Source organism: Lissotriton helveticus, chromosome 5_1 (genome assembly GCF_964261635.1).
Source record: "Lissotriton helveticus chromosome 5_1, aLisHel1.1, whole genome shotgun sequence".
Classification (NCBI taxonomy): Eukaryota; Metazoa; Chordata; class Amphibia; order Caudata; family Salamandridae; genus Lissotriton; species Lissotriton helveticus.
This window is the reverse complement of record NC_136065.1, coordinates 157,157,973-157,180,129: the sequence shown is the minus strand read 5'-3', so window position 1 is coordinate 157,180,129 and position 22,157 is coordinate 157,157,973. Positions and strand designations below refer to the sequence as shown.

General features: G+C 44.4%; 1 protein-coding gene across 6 annotated transcripts in view; it reads left to right on the top strand.

Annotated features, from left to right (window-relative positions):
• RXRA (retinoid X receptor alpha) overlaps positions 1–22,157 on the top strand; it is a 468,131-nt gene that overhangs the window by 408,518 nt on the left and 37,456 nt on the right. For 4 of the 6 annotated variants that reach the window (XM_078641941.1, XM_078641944.1, XM_078641939.1 and 1 more), the window contains 2 exons: positions 6,028–6,084; positions 18,096–18,265. In XM_078641941.1, coding sequence (XP_078498067.1) covers positions 6,028–6,084; positions 18,096–18,265 — 227 coding nt within the window. The remainder of the gene's footprint in view (positions 1–6,027; positions 6,085–18,095; positions 18,266–22,157) is intronic. The other 2 variants (XM_078641942.1, XM_078641943.1) reach the window with 1 other exon arrangement.

Below are 22,157 nucleotides of genomic sequence, written 5' to 3'. Positions count from 1 at the left end.
GCCTCGAAAGGGACTCTCTGTTCTACCAATAGTGACCTGGTTTCTTCTGGAAAAAATACCTCCCTGTAGGAACCCAAAAGGGATGACGCATCTTCTTCTCTTCAGCCTATTTTTGGACCATATCGGTCTATTCTGTGCCATATAGACCTCTTAGTTTGATCTGTTCTCCAGAGATTCAGCCATAACAATCTTCGCCACGCTACCAAGCCTCCTGTTAAATGTAAATGTAAATGTCGGAATTTGTAAAGCGCACAGCTACCTCCACCGGAGGTGTCCCGGCGCTGTCCGTATACCGCTTAGGAACCCTTCCTGGCTTTCCTGGGAAATGTCCACTCCTGGGCACCCCCCCAGGTGCAGCCAGGCATCCCAGCGCTTTTGGGGCCGTTGTGGAGACTAAGCAAGCTATTGCCCAGAGTTGCAGCGTGGGACCCATGATCAGAACAGGCACTGAGGCGAGAATATCCAGTCAGGGGAATTATTGAGCCGGAGACCCACCGAGGCGAGAATCGAACCCTGGTCCCTGGCCAGAGCTCTGCATCAAGGTCTGCCTGCTCTAACCATTGAGCCACACTTCTCCTTGCTGCCAATGCCCCCCCCATGATGTGTCAAATGCAGTATCCGGCAAGAATAGTGCTAATATTTCTATCTTGATGAGAAGGTCGTTTCTCTTACATACAGTTGTATGACATTTTGAAGCCCTTTAGTAGTGCTTGTGAAACTTAAGCCATATACGTGGTAGTGCTTAGGGAGAGATGTGATGCTGCATATTCCTTTTAAAGGTACCTTCCTCCTTTCTCTCCACTGCATCAGTCAAGGACCCTTCTTCCGAGGCCAAAGTAGAAGAAAAAGCCCACAACTTTAAGTATTTGGGAGAAATCATCCTCAACTCCTTCTAAAGTATATTTTTTGGCTAGGAACCTTGAAAATGTTACCTGATCTGTCCACTCTGATTAATATACTCTTAACACACGTCATAGAATGAAGGCTTTCTGTTTGTGTATTGTACAAAAACGTTTTCTTCATATTGTTGTGGCTTCTCCTGGAATGTTATTACTTCCCTCAAATGAGACAAAATCCTCAGCTATGTCCCCGTCTAATTTTTGTCTCTTATCTGGCAGTTCCATCATTGCATCATTAACTGCCTCCTTTATTAAAGCCCCCAACGGCACTCTGGATATTGAGATGAATTCTTTCTCCCCTCCAGGGCCAGTCTTTGGCTCTGTACTGTGCTGTTGTGTAGCTCTCTTTCTGTGCTACATTTTGCAGTTCAAGCCATTCCACAAAATGGCTTATTTATTTAGCATTTCTTGGCTCCGAACTCTCATGGCACGAGATAAGATTTGGAAGTAAAAGACTCCTGGAGCCAGCCGAATTTCATGCTATGGTCATACATGCAGCATGAAACCAGGAATGCCGACAAGAACGCAGCTTAATCAACAGAAAAAACAGATTGGATAAAAGGAGGGGCCTTTTTATATTATTATAAAATAGAAGACTCAAAGCTTTGAATGCTTGTCAAGGGGCTGTCTGGGGGTGGACCCAGTGTCCTGGAGCGGACAGGGATGTAGTTTGGTCAGTAAGATTGGGAGATGGTGGGGGGTGAGCTTCAGGTTTTCCAACAATCACACTGGCATTTAATGTTAAAATACATTATGCAACAAGCAGGGCGCATGAGAGTGGCTTAAGGGGCAGTGGAAAGGGAGACGAATGTGGATTGTCATCTGTACTTAAAACAAAATATTTTGTAAAATAACCAACATTTTTTAAGAACTTCAAAACAGAGAGGAAGAGTGTGTGTGTGTTTTAGTCCATGTACATATAAAAATCCTATGTGAAATCCCACAGACACCTCACAGTACCCAACTGAAACCACTTGTTCCCAACTATTTATTACAAAGTACATTTATTAGGGGGGTGTAGCACCCCAAACCCCCCACCCCCGAAGCTATGCTCCTGTGGGCGGAGCCAGCTCACTTAGTAATGACTAGGACGAGGAGCACTTATAAAGGGGTAATTATAAATTTCCCATGGCAAGCTGCCCCAGCCTTTCCTCTTTTGGCAGCCCCACTTCGAAGTAGTTCAATGGGATTAGTCAGAAGTCGAAAATCTCTCAGTGATGTTCCGCCATCACCTGCGTGTGTCGCCCTGTATGATGCAACTTTGGAAATGACAAAGCTTGATTATGAGGGGCCTGGGGTCTACAGACCTCTGTGGTTCGTCCGCACCTACTCAAGAGAACTGCGACTGCTTAGAACATTTACTAATTTTAGGTGACTAATAAAGTATACAAAGACATAAAACAAAGTAAAATGTAACTTTTTAAGACACCCTGTAAATGTGAAGTAATTAGAATTTGAAAAATAAAAATTAAGCTGGTATCCTTAGCTTGATTCCTGGGAGCAGCGCAAGTACAACAAACAAAACTTAGTATAGTAGATTGGTGGCCTCGATTGAAGCACGGATATGCGCCCAACAAAAAGTTACACTGCACAAGGAGCAAAGCTGTATGTTAGACTCAGGCATATTGCGTTCACTTTTATAAATAAAACCAAATATCGGCATCTTTAACCTTGCCATTGAAATTAAAATTTCGATTTTATATATATTTTTTGTGAATGAAAATAACAGTTGCCACACATGATTTGTGTATTGGTTTGATGGATACTTGTTTCTGTATTTTTGTGTATTTTCTGGAGGCGGCTGGTGTCATAGAAATTGCTCAGTTGGAGTTAAGAACCGCTGCCTTGAGTGTATGGTAGCTGGTCTTTTTAGATTCTTTGACTCACTGGATTGTTGGTGGACCGCAGCCCAGATTGGTAACAGGCATTGGAGTGACCTTAAATTCTCAGTATGTTAACGTACATTTTTGGAAAAATGAAGGACTTTGCAAACTTCCGGCTGTTGGACCTCCCATGAAGACCCCCCCTCTCCCTCCATAGGCTTGCATATCGGTGCACGTCTGCTCACTCACTGTATCTTCTAATCTCACCATTTTGGTTCCATGCCACAACTCTCGCTTTCTCCCTCCCTCTCTACTCTTCCCTCCCCCTCTACTCTTCCCTCCCCCTCTACTCTTCCCTCCCCCTCTACTCTTCCCTGCCCAGCATGTATGTAACCCGTGCTCCACCCTCTCTTTTGCAGCGCTCCCTTGCTTTGTAGCCTGCTTAGCCCTACATATTGCCAATCTGTAAAGCGCTCTGATACTCCCATGGGTCATGTTCGCGCTATATAAAACTTTTAAAATAAATAAATAAAATAAAAATATGTCATCCACATACTTGTACTCAGAGGGGACAGCTTCTCCAGGAGGTTAGAGACCACATGAAGAATACCAGTAACAGATGTCTTCTAACGGGGCCTTGCTGTTGTGTTTACTTTTGCCTAATCTGCATTGATTTAGTGGGAAGTTTAATTGGGCACTTCGGTCGGCCAACATTTTTGTGGCCTGGATGCTATTTGATGCAAACCTTGAGACTACTGGAAGTCACGTGGTCAGCTGGTGAGCCAGAGAATGTGAAATGCGCCAACAATGAAGCGATTATCTGACCGTTTCAATACATTTTTTAATATTGAGAACCATTGCTTTTTTTTTTACATCCCAGAGGCAAAACATTTGGCAAAGATTTCTCTACATAAAATAGCACTTACAAATTGTCTTAATTTGCTAAAAGCAGGAGGACCGTGGAAGCAACATCACGAATGGTGAGGAATAAAGAGAGCCTGACCCTCCATTAAAGGGTCAGGCACCGACAAGAAAATATCAGTTTGGGACAATAAATGCGCTAGAGACTGAGCTGTAAGCCACGGCGACCATGGGCCTTATCCCGCCCTCCCAGCTTGAACACAGTGCATGATCCTATTTTTTTTATATCCCCCCCCCCAACACACACACATCTCCTCAGCCCCAACCTAAGAGTGCATAGACAGGGGATAAGTAGTAATTGGTGACCAACAGCGCTGCTGTTTGCAATAAGCATTCAGATAAAGCAAAATAAATACATAAATATAGCAGCATCTTCCAGGCAGGATTTGGAAGACCTAACCTGCAAGTTCATAGGACATAAAGCAGGGGTGCAGAGGCCAGACATTTGCCATAAAAGATTCCACACTTTGCAATGTACTCTGCAGTCCTTAATAGTGGAAGGAAGAAGTGTCCGCTGTAGGACAGAAAGTGTCAAACGTTGTCAGGTAGCAGGGGCTGTGCTGCGCCACCCAACACCCCCTCCCCCCCGCCCCCCCCCCGCTCATGAAATGCTAGTGAGTGGCCTCACTTGATCCACTGTCTGGCAGCCAGGGGGTACATGAAGCCAAGAAAGGCACTTAGACAACAAAAGGGGCGAAAGGATGTAGGCTATGGGTACTGTTTTACAAGAGGGAAGGCCATACGAAAGTTTTGATCCAAATACTGTAATAACTTGTTTTTTTAATAGTGCTTCACACAAATCTGCTGTTTCTATGTGCTGTAAAAGAAACAAAAAAAAATACCAGATGTTACTATTACCTAGTTTGTGGTACTCAATTACTGTCCTGCAGAAGAATGGAAGGCTGAGTCAGCCTTGTAGGGATTCGAACTTAGGACATGGAGGTCAAAGCTTGTGTCAGTGGTTAACATTCAACTCACTGAGCTATCCTGCTTCTTAATTCAGCTGAAATTTCGGATTTTTCAAATCCACCCAAATAATGGCATTCCACAGTAATATGCCAAAACAAGCATTGACAAAGCCACTCAGACTCTCCTTTGAAAAATGTTGGGTCTCCCACTGTCTTTTGTTCATTCTTCAAAAGTGCATGCATGTGTGATGATGTCTGTGTGCACGCCTCATTACGTGAGCGCACATGTCTGCACCTAAAAATCGGAAAGTCCTCTTTAAGCCCCACCGCCTAAATTTGAATTTATCTTGTAGCTGCAGCCATGTTTCCAGAATAAAACATGCACACCTTTTTTATGTGTATTTGTCTTAGATTTGAAAATGGCTTTATCCGAGGTTCTACGAATTAAATGTTCATAATTTGAATATTTGAATTTTAAGATACGTAAAAGTGTTTTGATCTGCCTAATTCCCTTAGTGCTGGTGGCAAACTTTATTTCAGCCCTTTTATCCTTCTACGATCAGAAGACACCATGTACATGGAGAATATGGGATTACCTGCAACATAAACACTTAAACCCCTCGCAGTGCATCCTGCTACGCATCAGTCAGCAGGGACTCGTAGCATACCTGGGTGAAGGCATGTGTGCAGTTGCAGTTCACCCTGACATTATGGCACCTTTTCTATCCTAAGCGCCAGGTGGGCAGCAAATACAGTTTGAGAAGATGGGCAGCAACACATTACCCGTAAATATATGGGAGCTGTCTTCATTACAGAGAGAGTGGTCCTTACCAAGACTCAGTATGTTCGTGCATCCTGCTGGAACTAGCTAATTCTCTAAGTTTGCCCCTCTCTTTCCAGAAGTTTTTGAGCGGGAACCTTGTGATTGCAACTTTTCAGATAATAATTGTTAAGATCAGAGAGAGCATGTATTTTTTGTCTTCCTCAAGCTTATAATAGATAGTGTAGTTAGTGTATGATGTGAATTATTTGCATTTTTGATAAAGCCCCGAGGGGCAGCGGTCTGCCGGTACTGGTGGTGGTAAGATGTAATCTGGCATTTCTTGACCTTGATTGTCCAAGTGGTTTGGGAGTTGGCAGGGGATGGGGGTCAGGCACTTATGTACACAATAGATTGCTTACATCTTACTGTTTTAGCCTCTGCTTTCTACAGGGCTGGTCTCTTGTTCTTGGAAACCAACATTCCCAGCATCACAAAAACCTGAGATCCCTTTTCACTGGCATTGACCTTGCTGGGTACAAAGATTATGAAATGTACCTTGTTTCAGAGAGTGGGCTAGCACAGAACCGAGCCCCTTTTACCTTCCTCTGCCTTCCCTCATGTATTGTGATAATATAAGACATTTGAATCACATTTAAAATTATCAGAATATAACGCATTTTTTTATTTTTTATTTTTATTTTACTCTGTTACAGGGATGGAACCCCATCCATCCCGGCACACAAGACATCTGGGAAGGCATGAGGATCAAGGTATTCCAATTTAACTCTTTCCATGCCGCTGCCATGCAGCGATGCATTGCTCATTGATGAAGCAGAGAACATTAAGGTCAGTGCCTCCTTCTTTATAAGGCTGTTTGTTTCACACCCAGCCGGCTGTGTAAAGCTGCCCCCACCCACCACCCCTCAGCTTAAAATAATTTGTTGAACACAAGTCAAATAAAGCCCTCAAAACAACCTTATAGAGTGGGAGCTCTGTGTGTATATATATATTGATTTTTTTGTTAAATTAAACCCATACATGATGCATTGCGGCCGTTGCGGACAGTGGGCATGGGCGCTTGGGCATGAGAAACAGGCACCTAGGTTAGAATGTGGAGCGCGCAAACTCATGTCTGGTGGAACTTCTGCAACAAATTTCGATTTCATGCATTCCTTGCATAGAACTGCTAATATGTTGCTTGTGACCACTTCAGAGCACTGCATGGCAACTCAAACGGACCAACAAATGCTTATTATCAAGACTGGCCGCAACTGAGAATCACAGAAATATATGAGCAGGGATTAAGAGAGGCTCAAATTTGGTGAGAAACGTGGTGACACATGTAGTGTTCAAGTCTCCAGAGACTGAGGGCCAGGTGTACTATAAGACAGGTCGCAGAAACTAGCCGCAAACAGCGACCAGTGATGGAATATTGCAAACGGACAGAAGTCCCAATAGGTATCGGAGTGGGTCGCAGTACGACCTACCTCTTTAATATTCATGAGGTAGGTCAGTAACTGGTTGCAGTCTTATTGCGAGATACAACGAGAATATTTCAGGAGTTCTGTGTCTGTGAGTTCTTGGAAGATCTGTAAAATTAAAGGTGATTGCTTGTTAATCCCACTGGTGTTTTCAGCTTCTCTGTTTCCCGCCTAGTAGTAGCCCCATGACATAGTTTACAGGTTGTGCTGCTCTGAGAAATGGATCTGCACATTTGGCACTCCATAGTCCTGTAGTCAAGTTTCATTGCTGAAGTGGCACATGTCCAAACAACGTAGCCTTTTAAAGAGAGGAGTGTCACGGTGATATGTGCCTGTTCGGACAAGTTATTGTACGATTGCGCTGACATTTTGCTACTCAGAAAATTACCTCTTGAGACTGTTTTCCATACTAACAGTCACTAGAATTGCCATTCTGAGTTTTTGCTCCTCGATCTGATACTACGGCCCATAGATCAGTGGTCTCCAACCTTTTCTGTAATAAGAGCTACTTATGTTCAATGAAAATCATTTTGAGCTACTAATATTATTTGTGTTGTAATAATGAGCATATGAGACAAGATTATATCATTGGGCGCCCCTTTCAAGATTACCAGCAGGGATCACATCACCTCAGTGCATCAGGCAGGGTTGCCAGCAGTAATGTAAAAAGAAACATAGCTTTATCAATATGAAAGATACATGGTTAACATGTGACAACCATAGCTGCAAAAGCCCCTGGCACCTAGGTAATAATAGAAACAGGTCTCCCCAGTACTGCATAATATAGCACTCAAACATTGAGCTTTAAATATATTTAGGAAACTAAACCATATTTCTCCAAACATCAGCTTATGACGTCTGAAAATGTGCACATTTATGTCTCAAATATAGGCTCTTAATGCTGGGATGCATAGAATTAATTTAGCAAAGGAAAAATATCTAATTCAGTAGAGTGGGCTGAACACAAGAGAGCTACTTGTATGTAGCTAGAGAGCTTGCAATCTACTCGTTGGAGAAGCCTGACGTAGGTGTTGCTATACAAATGTGCAGGATTTGTGCGTTGGTAAAATATTGAGCTGTCTCTTTAAATGTTTAATCGAAGTTGTACCTTATACATCACATATACGTTTTGTTTGACATTTTTTGTTTGAAAAACATCCAGCCCTGTACCAGAATTTTTTTATTAGTCTTCAAAGGTATCTAGGTCCTAGGTGTAGCAGTTTCCAGACAGCATACCCTGGTTATAATAAAATGACACGTTCATTTATTAATATCGCGCTGATCTTAATATAGTTTCCCTAAAAAAGCTACTTTATAAATTAAAAAAGGTGTTTTTAGTCCACATTTTAAATCAGTTTCTTTTTCTACCTATAACTAAAGTTCCAACGCTTGTGAACGCCCCCGCGCCATCTGTTACTTTAATAATATCCTAATTAAATGCCAGCCTTCCGGTAACCTGTGCTGTATCAGCCTAACATCAACAGTATTGTCAGCCTAAGGTAAGCGCTGAGAATAGATTCTTCCTTATCTTGCATCAACAATATAATGCTTGACACCATCCCTACATCAACATGCGTACTCTGTGTCAAACCGTAGGTCTTCAAGCACTGCCAGTCGTTTTGTACATCACTCTTGCGTAAGCACCATGCCAGGTCATGCCAACACAGTTTAAATCGACCTTGTGTCAAAATACACCCTTCTCACATTATGTGAATGTAATATTGAATGACTTTTCGTAAACTTGCTGTTTGTCAGACCCGATTAGGCATCATCTCTTTTCAGCGTATGGGAGAGGATGTGGCCTAATGGCTAGGGCGGTCTACCTCAAATCTGGAGAACCGGGTTCGAGTCTCGGCAAGGACGCGCAACATCCTTTGATTCTGGGCACACCACGTAATCCCCCGTGCCTAACAAAAATGAATGTATCCACATGTAACGCAACTGGTGCTCATGTAAAGCGCTCTGATACCTTTGGGTCAAGTTCGCGCTATATGAAACTCTGTTTTAAAAAAAAAGCATAAGAAGACATACCCTGTGTCACTATCATGAACACATTGGGAGTCTTACTGCAGCACAGACAGTATCAATATTAAATGAAAAGCTGTGCGCATAGACAATCATTTCTTAAGCCATCCAAAGGTATGACAGCCTACTATTAACTTGATATCAATGTAGTTTATATCAACCCCATGTAAACAAACCATTTATAGCTAAGGTCACCATGAGGTCAACATACTCAGTTACACTGAGGTCACCATGAGGCACACCAAAGTCCCCTCAGCATACTCCTCTATAACTAAGGTCACCACGAAGTACCCCGAAATCCTGTAAACATGCTGTGCACCATCTTGATCTCAACAGATGATATGAATCATTTACCAGTGTTGCTTGCATCATCCCGTTGGCAGCAAACGCAGCATTAATCCCATCCTGAAATAAAGCATGCCAGTGTGACGTTTTCAGATGGATCTACTTTGTAGCAGCACTATGTGGGCAGAGATACACTATGGTGATGGAGAACTGCAGTGCAAGAGTGGCTACTACAATAATGAAGTTGATTCTTTCAAGCCTCTTCAAATATTTTGTGGCTTTGTTATTTTGCTTATTTTTTAAGGAAGTGCTTGGCCAGACCTGCCGACGTCCACCGCATTACACGTGTCAGTTTAAACCGGAAGTCCACATTCCACATGCCATCGTTGGTTTTTTGCATCACAATATAAGAAATGCTACAAGATATGTGTCGGAGTAGCGAGAAATATGCCTGTGGAGGGAGCAGTAGTGGGGATGTCTGTCCATCAGGGGCACAACTAGACCTAAATTCGAGGTGGGCAAACACATCTGGCCGTGGGGCTGGACAAGCATTTCCAGAAATGGGATCGGAGCTATCAAAGTCAGTATGAGAAAATGAAGTGACAAGCTGTACAACTGAAGCATATTCGACAAACCTGGTATTAGGATATAACTGACCTGCAATACTGTTTTGATTGCACTCTGTGCTGCGCGCGATGCGCTTCTGCGCGCCATTTTCAGGTTTTGGTGCACTCCAGTGTTTTTGAATCGCAATCCCCATAACTATTTAAGCTGCAGTATGCTGCAGACGCGCAGCGCTTAGCTCTCTGCTATTTTAACGTTTTTATGTACTGCTTAATGACTGTTTCATAATTACATTTACATTTGCACTTCTGGGGCGAATCTTCTCAAAAAGTCCTCATTATTTTACTTTCTGGACACTTTTACTGACCTGTAATACTATTTTGATTGCACTCTGTGCTACACACCATACGATTCCGGATTGTGACCGCGATTCCACTTGGAGACATCAATTTCAGGGTTTTTGAATCACGGTCCCAATAACTATTTAAGCTAAAGTATGCCGCGGACGCGCGCAGCGGGCACACTGCTGGCATGCCAAAGGCAAGTCTGTCTGCGCCTGTCCGGATCGCGACCAGCGCCAGCCTTGCTGCCGGTAAGACCTGCCACCATGCTCTGTTACGGGGGAATTCAAAGGTAGAGTTGCTGAGTTTTATTTATTATATTTATTTTACAGAGTTTTATATAGCGCTAACTTGACCCGAATCGGGTATCAGAGCGCTTTACATAGCACCAGTTGCGTTACATGAGGACACATTCATTTTTGTTAGGCACAGGGAGATTACGTGATTTGCCCAGAATCACAGGATGTTTAGCGTCATTGCCGAGACTCAAACCCAGTTCCCCAGATTCGAGGCCTTTAGGCCAACTCCTGCATATGTTGCTCACCTAATAGTTGAGAAAATTGCCACACTCTGTCTTACAATTCATTAAAAAAGTCAATTTTCAGCATACCATTTTGCATATAAATAGTGCACGTTGTCGCTTTTCATGAATTCTTACCAATAAATATCATTGCTTGGTTTTGTGGTGTTTAATATGCAACAAGATTCATGTGTACCGCTTCCTTCAAATATTTGTGTGATCTGGCACCTGTTGATAAGTGAGTGGAACAAATGCCCCTTTGTGATTTCTCCCTTGACCATTCGCATAAGTCTAGCTCGACCTCTGGTAGGGGCGGGGGAACTACCCCTCTTAGTGGGGCCAGTGCTATGGTTTTTCTTCCCTCCTGCGTTTCCTTTTCTCTTTGCCTTATTAACTGTCGATCCCTACCCGACATGCCTCCTACCCGACATGCCTTTGGTGTTTTTAACTTACGTGCTGAGAACGACTGGACCTTGATGTTCTTAGCAGAAATATGGCTTAAAGATTGTTCGGCTGCTAATATTTGGCTTTCCCTCCTGATTTCTTAATAAAGCACATTGACCAGGTGGACAATGACGGGGGTGGGGTGGAAATCATACATTGCACCTCCTACTCTTGCCCCATTTCCAATAATATTGAAGGGCTGACAGAATTAGGTTTGCCAGCAGACCTAATTCAACTCTTACAAACGATTCAGAACTCCATTGCTCGCTTAATCTTGAAGATTCCTCCACGAGTTTCGGTTCATGCCACCTACGCCATCTTCACTGGCTCCCAGTCAACAGAAGGATCCAATTTAAGGCTTTCATTTTTGATTTAGGCAAAATGGTCCCCTCTATATTAGGAGGAGATTTAAGCCCTATAGTCAAGTCAGATTCCTGAGCTCTAATAACCTCAACCAGTTTCAGCTGCCTCGCATTCGTAAGGCTAGAAGAGATAGCAGGTCTTTTCTTTCTCACTTCCAAACTGTGGAATGCTCTTCTCAGTTTGCGGAGAAGCCCCCCTGAATCTGTCATCTTAAAGAATCTTAAAACTCTGCTTCTTGACTCCTCTCTAGAGGGTACTTAAGCCTTTGGCTATTATTCGTTGCCTTTTTCTGACCTCTACCACTAGCGCCTGGACGCCTCTTCGGAAGTAGCTGTGCGCTCTACAAGTGCCATGTTTTTGAAGATTTGACACTGTTCCTAGGCTACTCACAGTTGAGTGCAGTGACAGCTAAAAAACAGTGTTTACCGATTTCAATCCTAAGCACATACGTTTTCGCAAAGTAATCTAAACACCCTTTTGCCATTCACTGATTAGTTTTGTGGCTAGAAATGTTGTTTATCATTACAAATCCAGAAAAATCCTCCTCACCCATTGTTGACTGAAGGTACAATGTTAGTTTACTCAGTGGGATGTTGCAAAATATTCATGGGTGTGGCAGCTCTTATGTACAGTTCTTGAAATATTTGGCTTAGTGGCAGTGCTTAATTTGAGGTGATGCTTGCAAGTAGCACCCACCTGCTCTCATTTTTGGGGGCCTGTACTCATTAAAGTTTGTTCCAGAACAAGTGAGAGAAAAATACAAAAGGGGAGAAAAGAGGGCGAGAAAGGTGGACAATTTGTGCCAAAGGGATAAAGCAAAGACAAAAAGGAGCCTCAAAGAGTGAGATAAAGAATCTTGAAAAGCACACATTAGAGAAGGGGTTTTGTTTCCTACCAGATGTTGGTAACATTGAGTAGAGTATTTGGTTGGGCAGAAGATGTGTGCTGCCGCCGAGAAATAGTGCTTGTCATACTGCTGTTGGCTCCTGAGGGTAGTTTAGTCACCTACGAATAGGTAATGATGTGGCAGTTTGCAATCAGAGGACTCCTCTACCATGCTGTAATAATACTGGCTAATAATATTTCTGAAGTGTCATGACATGCTCACTATGTGCATTAACCACAGATTGGATTATGTTTTTATTCATAGGCTAATCCTATTGGATAGAGCTTCTCAGTAAGGATATTCTCTCCTTCAAAATGGCCGTGGTATCTACGTAATGCTGCAAAGGCGTCTGTGCATCTTTTGTTTCTTTCCCATTTACATTTGGGCTGTGCAGAACACGTCGTTTGTTCTGCCCTCCCATCCCAGTGCTCCGATGGGCAGGCCAGTTGCTGAAGCACCAACAACCTCACGCCAATCCTTACTCCTGCACTAACCATCAGTGTCAGTTTGCCCTCCCCCACTGCAGCAGCCCACTGCAGCAGCCCACACACAACCAGCTATTGGCAGCCATGGGAGGCAGATTCAGAGTTATTGAAATAGCCTGGACCACATGGCCCAATTTTGACTATACATCAGGAAACATTACAGGTAGGAGAAGCAAGTGACACGCCGAGCCACTTTTGAAATGCAAACAATTATAGCCATTTTAAGATTAGACAGTGCTATTATTTCACTGCCAAATACCTAGCTCCTCCTTTCTGCAGTCACAGTGTACACTTGACTCTTTTACTGCCCTCTACACCCTGCAATTCTGCTCACCAGGCTGGATAAAGATCTTTATAAGTGGTGGGTGTGATACTTCTCCTGAATTCCAGCCAGCACAACGAGTAAACACACTTTTTTGTAGGTGGTTTTCTGCCAAAGTGGGCTTCACCCCCGACAAGTTTTCGAAAATGTGGCCAAATTTGCTAAACACCATTGACCCTGAAATATCCCAGTACTTTCATGGTGTGCCAGGGAAGCCTGGCCTTTGCGAGAAGTAGATCCTATTATGTCATAAGTAAAAGAAAAAACTCTCACTATGCCAAGGTGGATATTTTGTTTTGTGGGTGTGCCCCTTGTGCCATGGATTGCTCACAATAAGCCAGTGCCAGAATTATGTAATGGATACTCCACCCAGTAGTCAAGGGTTGCGTGCACAAATTACCTCCAGTATACAGGGATCAGAATCTTGCCATCTGCACTCCCCTGAAAAACGAGTACAAAGTCTCTTATGCCAAGAAATATGTGCAGGATGTCAGGGCCTGCATTTTGCCACGGGTAATACCTTTGATCCATATGCCATTAGTGCCCTTGTCCGTAAGGCAAGAAAAACCTCCAGTATGCCAGACCAGCAGCACACTTGTAAGAATAACATACATACACTCACACACAAAAATGCACTCACACACATGAACATTCTCTCTCAGACACCCATTCTCTCACATACCGTTTTACACACTTTCACACTCATTCTCACAATATATCTTGCAGTATTTAGTACATGTGTACTCTGTCACTCACACACATACATACTCACACTCCCATTAAACAAATCAACTTTGAATTGTGTTAGAAAAGCCTGCACTGCTGCGGCACCTGCTATACCTGCTTAGCCTTTTAGTAAAGGTTAGTAAAAACATTTTCTATATACACTTTTCAGAAATTATATCTTATGTCCTTGTCAATGCTTGTTACAAGTTACAACTTGTTATGATGTGAATAAAAAAGTACACTTCCTTAACCCCTTCCATGCTGGGCTGTTTCCGCCGCTGTGCGGTAAACAAAAGAACAGGGCGGGCCGTGACGAACCCCAGCCGTCATCAGCACACGAGCGCCGCAGAGCGCGACGGCTGGGGTTCGTCACCAGCATGGAAGGGGTTAAAATAGCTGAACGGGGTTTATATTAGTTTTCACATGTGAATCAAACAGTTACACTATTGGAAACGCTTGCAGGTTTTCAAAGCACATAAATAAAAAGCATTGTCATTCACAATGCAAATAGCTTAAACTCTCGCCAATGCGAGACCTATTGCATTGCAAATGCTTGGTTAAAAAATGGTTGCAAGTGCAGCAGTGATCTGTTCACTTCTGCTGGAAATGTAAAAACATGTGGGTCTACTTAACGCGTGCCTGCATTCAAGATGCATTACAAGGGACTAAGTGCTGCCCACCAGTGCCCATGTGCCCATAATTACCAAAAGTCAACAGAAAATGAAGGCAGTAGTAGATAAGCAGCCTGTACCTAGGCTAACCATCCCAGAATATACCTGTGGGACCTGCACATGTCCTGTACCCGTCTGTCAGTGTAAGGCTAACTTTGTACAGCAGTTTACAACTGAAAATATGTTTTCTCATTATTTCGGTGCAGAATTGAGACAGAGCGCTAGCTGCCAGGGATGATGAACCATTGCACTGGGCAGTTACAAAAGTTCAAACACACACCAAGGCTCACTAGTATTGTGACCAGGGCACAAGTCCTAAAAAAGAAGTGGGGGGAGACACTGTCACCGGAAGTGACGTCACAACAGGAAGTGACGTCACGAAAGGTGGCTTGCACCATCGGGCTCATTGCCTCCCCTCGCCTACCCCTTAGATGCGATTGCATCTGAGAAGTCAGCGCGCGAGCAGCGTGCTGTGAGCTCCGATCTCGTCCGAGAGAGGCCAAATAGTGAAGTCCATCTGTTTGACAGGGGGGACGGCGTCCACCCGGTAAAATAAGTGGGGGGACCCCGTCCACCCGCGTGGTACCCCGACTCGAGCCCTGATTGTGACATGGTGCGAAACGCACAACCGATACAGGGCGCAGTGCAGCCCTGCTCTGGGAGGCAAACGAGGAATAACACTGCCGCTGTTCTCAGACCACAGCGGTACAGTTTTTGGCCTGTGTTAGTTTTTGGACTAATGCCCCCATTAGAAAATTGCACCAATATCCGGTCTAGACATTGTGTGCAAAATAAAGCCCGACTAAAACATGTTTTCATTAATCATACCGAATTAATGTTCCTATATATCCTTAAACTGCTGTTCTTACCCGGTTGGGCAATTGAATTGATGGCCCCGAAGCCCCACTAATTTTGTCATCAAATATTAGTTAAAGTCACCATTGCACAGAAAAAATACAGGTGTGGGGGATCCTATACTTTTAGAGCATTTTTGGTGAATTTTAATGCAATTTGACCCGCAGAAGTGAGCACTGTCGAAGCTTTTATATAACTAGCATCCTTTTTTCACTATTCTTTGACTTTCTGCATCTTTTTCTTACTTTCTTCTTATAACACTATTGTAAACATAATTAATAAGAACAACGGTACTATTAACACTATTAGCAACACAACAGTAATTGTTTTCGTCGTTGATTCTTGCTGAACTCTTCCCAGTGAGGAGGAAACTGGAGCAGAGCTGTGTCCTGAGCGTTGGCCTGCAGTGCCAGCAGTGGTGCAGGGTCAGGATGTTCTGTACCATCTGGCGGCATGCCAGCGCCCTGCCCACTTCCAGCTCTGGTTTGCTTGCCCAGTGTGAAAGTACATTAGTCTTTTTTGGAGAGTGTGAGAAGGGACAGAAAGTCTGGGAAGTAATCGACTTAATTATTTCTTACATTTGACATCTTTCCTCGTAATTTTTTTTTTTCAATGTCTACTTTTTTGGAGGCATGTGCTGGTCAGCTTCCCTAAACTGGAGCAAGCAGCCTCTCTCCGACAAGGGCTGTTTGTGGTTGTGAAATTATTAATATCATTGGTCGAACTAGGGGCCAGATGTAGGTAAATATATTTTACCGACTCATAAATACCGAATTTTACAGATTCGGTATTTATGAATCGGTAAAATATAAGGAGGGAGATGTAGGTAAATCCAGATGTGGATTTACCGAATCGGTAAAAGTCGGTATTTACCGATTCGGTAAATACCGACCGGTAATGCCCATTCATTCCTATGGGCTTTGAAGGGCAGGTCTGCCTGTCATATGGCACAGGTGTGCATGTGCATGCACACCGGAATCGGTATTTTAACATCAAATTGAATTTGATGGTAAAATACCGATGGTAAAATACCGATTCGGTAAGGCTTGTGGGACTCAGTAGAGTCCCACCTACATCTCAAAATTACCGAATCGGTAAAAATACCGATTCGGTAATTTACAGAATCGGTAAATTTACCGATTCTGTAAATATCTGCCCCCTACATCTCAAATTCCTTTTACCGGTCGGTAACGGCCGAATTCGGCCGTTACCGACCGGTAAAAGCCTACCTACATCTGGCCCTAGGTCTGGAACCTGGTTTGGGGTAACTTAATGGCACAGCAGGTGTGGTTCAACCTGATTGGGTCTGTAGAAGCGGGATGTGGCTGCTGTGTTCACCCTGGTAGAGTTTTACATGTTATGCATTGTAGCCGGTATCCCTATTAAACCCTTTGATGACACATCTCCATGCTATTGGTGGCCGCCTTTGTAAATATCTGCATGCACAAGCCATTTTTTAAGGCAATGGAAATAGAGGACGGAGCGGCATAGGAGATGAATGAGCCACTTGAATGTACCAAATGCCAGGGTTAAGATGTGTCTTTTCCTGTTACCCCAAAGTGGCCTGAAAAAAAAAGATGGGGCCCCCCTGCAGAATGTGAAGAAACCCCCTTAGACTCCCATATCTCACAGATATGCATTTTCCTTTGACTAAATGGGACCCCCTCCTGAAAGGTTGAGGGTCTCCTTAAAGGTTTGGGGCGCCCTCGCATCAGAGTGTCCCTGTTACCCACACATTTCATATTCCACACTCTAGACCACAGAGAGAATCCAGAATGTCACTCCAGCCAAAGAGAGATGTCGGCCACCATTCGCCCCCTCCACCCTTAGGCCTAACGGCAAGGGACGTGTTTGAGCAGGGTCACTGGGTTGGAATATTCTTAGATGGGTCGGATCTGTGTCATGGGACACAGGCATCGTTATCAATGCTTTTCAATATGTTTGCCATCATGCAGGAAGGCGGCGCCAAGAGATGGCTGATGTGCTGCAGTTTATCGATATGTTTTCCTTTGTTCGGCAGGGAACCAGACCTGAAGCAGGCTTGGACCACAGTTCTTTATGAGTCCTGAGACTGGGGAACTTAGAAAGAAAGAGATAAATTGCGACTCAACTGCACAAATTGAACACTTGTTCGAATAGAACTGTAGGTCCCGGGTCGCTATGTAACTCACTTCTGATATTTATTAGCGCCAGGACCACCCTTAACTCACAGCTGAGCTCGGTGTGTGCTGGGCCTGCCTGTACTTGACCCCCAGCTCTGTTAATGGTTGTGCTTCATTTGACTCACTACTCTGCTTTGTAGGTGCCCAGTCTGTTCTTGACTCCAGCTCCTGGAGGTGCTTATAGAACCCAGACTTACTCCTCTGCTCTCTAGTTGCCTAGTCAGCCAGTGACATGCTGGATAGCACTGTGGGTGTGATAGGTGCCTTGGCAGCCAGTAAGATGCCGGATTGCCATCTAGGTGCCTAGGCAGCCAATGAGATGCTGTATTGCCCTCTCAATGCCTAGCCAGCCAACAAGGTGCCGTATTACCCTCTAGGTGTCTAGGCAGCCAATAGCATGCCAGATAGTCCTGTGGGTGCCTAGGTAGCCAATGACATGCTGGATTGCTCTGTGTGTGACTGACTTGCTCTCCATTCACTGCTCTGTTTTGTTGATGTCACATGAGTTGCTGTTTGATTCTATGGGTCCTTTGGCTCTTATTGACTCACTCCTCTGTACTGTAGGTCCTGTCGCTTCCTGTGATGAACTGCTGTGCTCAGTAGGTGTCTGACCACTGCTGCTCACGCCATCTTTCTCTTTGTTTGATGCAGCTGTTCAGGAGGAGCGGCAGCGGGGGAAAGAGCGAGGCGAGAATGAGGTGGAGTCCACGAGTGGTGCCAACGAAGAAATGCCGGTGGAGAAGATTTTGGAAGCCGAGCTCGCCGTGGAGCCAAAGACAGAGACTTACATTGAGGCGAACATGGGATTGAACCCCAGCTCGGTGAGTGATGCCATATTTTCTTGGTTTTTAATTTAGTTCAACAGAAAGAATGCTTCATAAATGCTACCAGGGGCTACTTCTGTTGAGGGAGCATGTGTCACTGCAGTAATACAAGCCATCTCCTTGCTAATCTTTTTTTCCCATAGTGTTTTGTGATCCTCTCGTGGAATCAAAAGCATAGAAAGGCTTACAAAGAAGTTGTCTCTTCTGTGTGAAAGTTCGAGCTGCTGCCTCCTCCAGGTAGCTTGGTTTGCAGCAAGGCTGATGCATGGAGAGGTTGCATTGATTGACTTGTTTTATGCTTTTGCCCTCTCTTCGCCAAACCCTTCTCCATCCATTCCATCCCCAACCTCCCTTTGTTACACTTTTCCACTTTTTGCACAACATGGTATGTGTAGGGGGAAAAGTTCTGTGTCTTGTTTAATTTGTTCTCTGCTGCGCCTTTTGATACCTTTTGGGATCGAGCAGTGCTTGAGCCCAGGGATGGCCAAGATGGTGTCTGTCGCGGATGTGTTGTAACGACCTCCCAGGTACCCAAAAGTGTGGGACCCGAGGTACTTGGTACCGAAACATACCGCAGGCAGAGTAACACAGTCGAATCCCCCCTTCCATGAGAACCATGGCGTTGCAGGTTTTGCTCGGGTGCTGATTTCTGGAGCATGGGAAGGACACCCAGCTAAGATCCGGGTGGAGGTGGTACAGATGGGTCACCATAGACACATTTGATGCTCTAAAACTGCTGTCTGTTGTGAACAGAGACCATTCAACATTACCGTGGAATGGTATGCAACGGTTACCACGCATTTTTTACAACGCGGTACCGTTACCACGCTACTTTTACCACGCAAGTCGTTACCACGACTTGCGCTGGGGGGCGCTCCAGGATAGTAAATTGTTTAATTTACTATCCAACTCCTTCCCTAGAGTCCACGGGGACTGGAGTTGGAATAGTAAATTAAAAAATTTACTATCCAGCGCCCCTCCACGCAAGTCGTGGTAACGACTTGCGTGGTAAAAGTAGCGTTGTAACGGTACGCGTTGTAAAAGAACGCGTGGTACCGTCATACATCCCCGTGGAATAGAGGGACAATGCACCAGGCATTCTATGGAAGACAACATCCTGTAGAGAACCAGGGATGAGACAGGAAAGAACACTGGAGCACCTTAGCCTGAAGCCGAACCGGTGTTGAGGCCATACTTATCTCATCCATTGACGCGCCTGCTCTCTGTGCTGTTGGGTTAGTCTCCGTGCCAAGCTGCCTTTGGGCGTACGTTGGCCTTTTTACGTATCCACCCTGTTGGTTAGTGATGCAGTCCAGCATACTAAAGAGCAAGCTGTCCAGTGTGACCAACAGACAATCCCATCCTCAGTGATGCCACCTAAAGGTTGGGCTACAACTGGGGAACCAACAACCATTGACCAGCAAGCATAGGTTGTAGAGAATATAGGAGGACAGAGACCACCAGGAAACAGAAGCCTGCAATCCCAATGGTCGGGAAGAAAGAGGCATAATTGTACAGCCTCATACAAGACACATCAGAGGAAGGAGAGAATTAACTGCTGTATCTCTGACTAAGGGAGAGAAGCAGCACTTTGAAACCACCGGCTCAGTTTCCATTGCAGTTGGCGGGCCCGGCCTCAGGTTCAAGGAGGGTGCAGCGTGTGACTGCATCAGCCAGCGGAGGGATGCTTGGGGTTCCCTGGGACTCTGGGGCAACCCTCCTAAGGAGCACCCCGTGGGTGCAAACTGGTGGTGCTCCACTTACTATGTGGAGATTAGTCTGTGGGGTACAATCGATGGTCCTCCCGACAGCTTCTTTGCCTCTGCGTCTGTAATGTGGATGGAGTGCAAATGCCTACCCTCATTTCTGAGTGGTTAAGCCCCAAGAAAGAGAGGGAATGCTCCTTGTACTCCTGCACAATTTATGCAATAAGTGATATTCAGTAATACCAAAAGTACCCAAGGTGTTCAAAACTGGAGTGCACACCAAGGCTGCATAAAGCTTTTGCTGACTGCAAGTTTCTGGTTGGTTCATTGTTTGGTGTGCCGTTCTGTAGAAATCATGGCTCTTGAGTTCAAGCAAATGGTGCAAAATATATGAATTAGAGAACCGAATGTGTATACTGCATTGTACATAGCTGGGTTCGTGGGGTCAGGAGAGCATTTAAGAGAGTCACCCATAATGCCTTACCTAACTGTGTAAAATGATGTACAGGCAGCCCATAATTAAATAACGTTTTAAAACAAAAGGATGCAAGATTCAGAGGCTTACTCCCACCATACAAAAGGCGGGATCAGAACAGACCCTGTGCTGAGCACTGAGCCTTGCTAATCCTGAGTTTACGGGATGAGTCGAATCTAAAGCTTGAAATACATGCCACCCAAGCAGTAATGCAAGGGGCCCTTGCTCTTAACAGCTCCTCTCATAAAACCATGGTTTATTCGCACATGCATTCGCAGTTGTACCAACACGTTCGGTTTTGTAGCATTAAGTTGATTTCGTATAAAACTGTACACAGCAGCTTCTGAAGAGTGCAAGGGTCTGTCAACTTTGGTATTATTCAGATTAGAGGCCCTTCTTGGAGATATGTAAGGGAGAGCGCCAAGCTTAGTTAATTGAAAAGCAAACCTCAAGTCACTACCGCGAGGCAGGGTACCATGTCTGCCCTTTTCAACTATTATCTAGGTCAAGGTATTTAGAGCTGTTATGACCGTAGGTGAATCTGGACCAGCCCCCATATTTGCAATTCCACACTAATTTTAAGTTGTAATGTCACAAATTTACAAAAAGAAGCAGAATAGTTAATTTGTAAAAAACAAAAAAACAAAAAAAAACAAAAATTTTAACAGCATTGCTGTGTTCTCTTGCCTCGCTTGGCACTGTACTTAAATCTAAGTGCCCAGCAAAGACCCGACCAAAAAACAAGATTTTGCAATAGCGTACATGTCTCAGGGACATTTCTGCTCTCTGATTCAGTTTGGTATTTTGTTTCTATCCTAATAACTGAGGGTTAGTCACCAAGAGAGGTCACAAGTGCCTAAAGTGTTTTAGCATTTTTGTTCTATCATGACATTTATTTGTGAGGTGTGGGAAAGATACAGCGGCAGAGCAGTGGTTAAAGTGTCCTAGTTTGCTATATATATATATATATATATATATATATATATATATATATATATATATATATATATATATATATATATATATATATATATATATATATAGCGAGATTCCTTTTCCATGAAAAAGAACAGAGGCCGCAAGAAAGATGCAGGTCAGACACAGCTTTATTTTAAGGGTCCCAGCTCTGGCGAATGCATTTCGGCAGTTGTGCCTTCTTCAGCGCCGTCAGCTGCTAAGGTCCGCTCTAATGTTCTCAATCTGATTTAAATAATTGCCGCACTTGTGTCCCTCCTTCCTTCAAAATCTGTGCACCAATCAGAGTCCGCGTGTGTCGACAGTGAACTCCAATTCCCAGCATGCCACATCATGGTATCCCGGGCTGGTGGTGTGGAAGGATGGGCTCGGTTTCTGCAGTGCAGGCTTCAGGTGAGTCGAGTGGGTCACGGAGCCATCGAAACAAGCAGTGACCTTGCCGCATCTCCTTGCATGCCGCAGCAGCCCGATGCGTTTTGAGGAAACATGAGAAGGGGCTGTCAAATGCGAGACAGATCACCCTGTTAAGGTAGAATACCTAGTTCAACTCACTATCCCCTGACGATCATGGCGGAGCCCGAGGATACCAGTCCCCTGGTTGATGAATGTGCTGCAAGCAGCGGTGTGCCAGTTTGGCCTCGGGTTCACTTGCGCTGCAGGGCCATCTGGACTGGGCTGCTGGCAAGCCCAGAAAATGTAGCGAGATTCCTTTTCCATGAAAAAGAACAGAGGC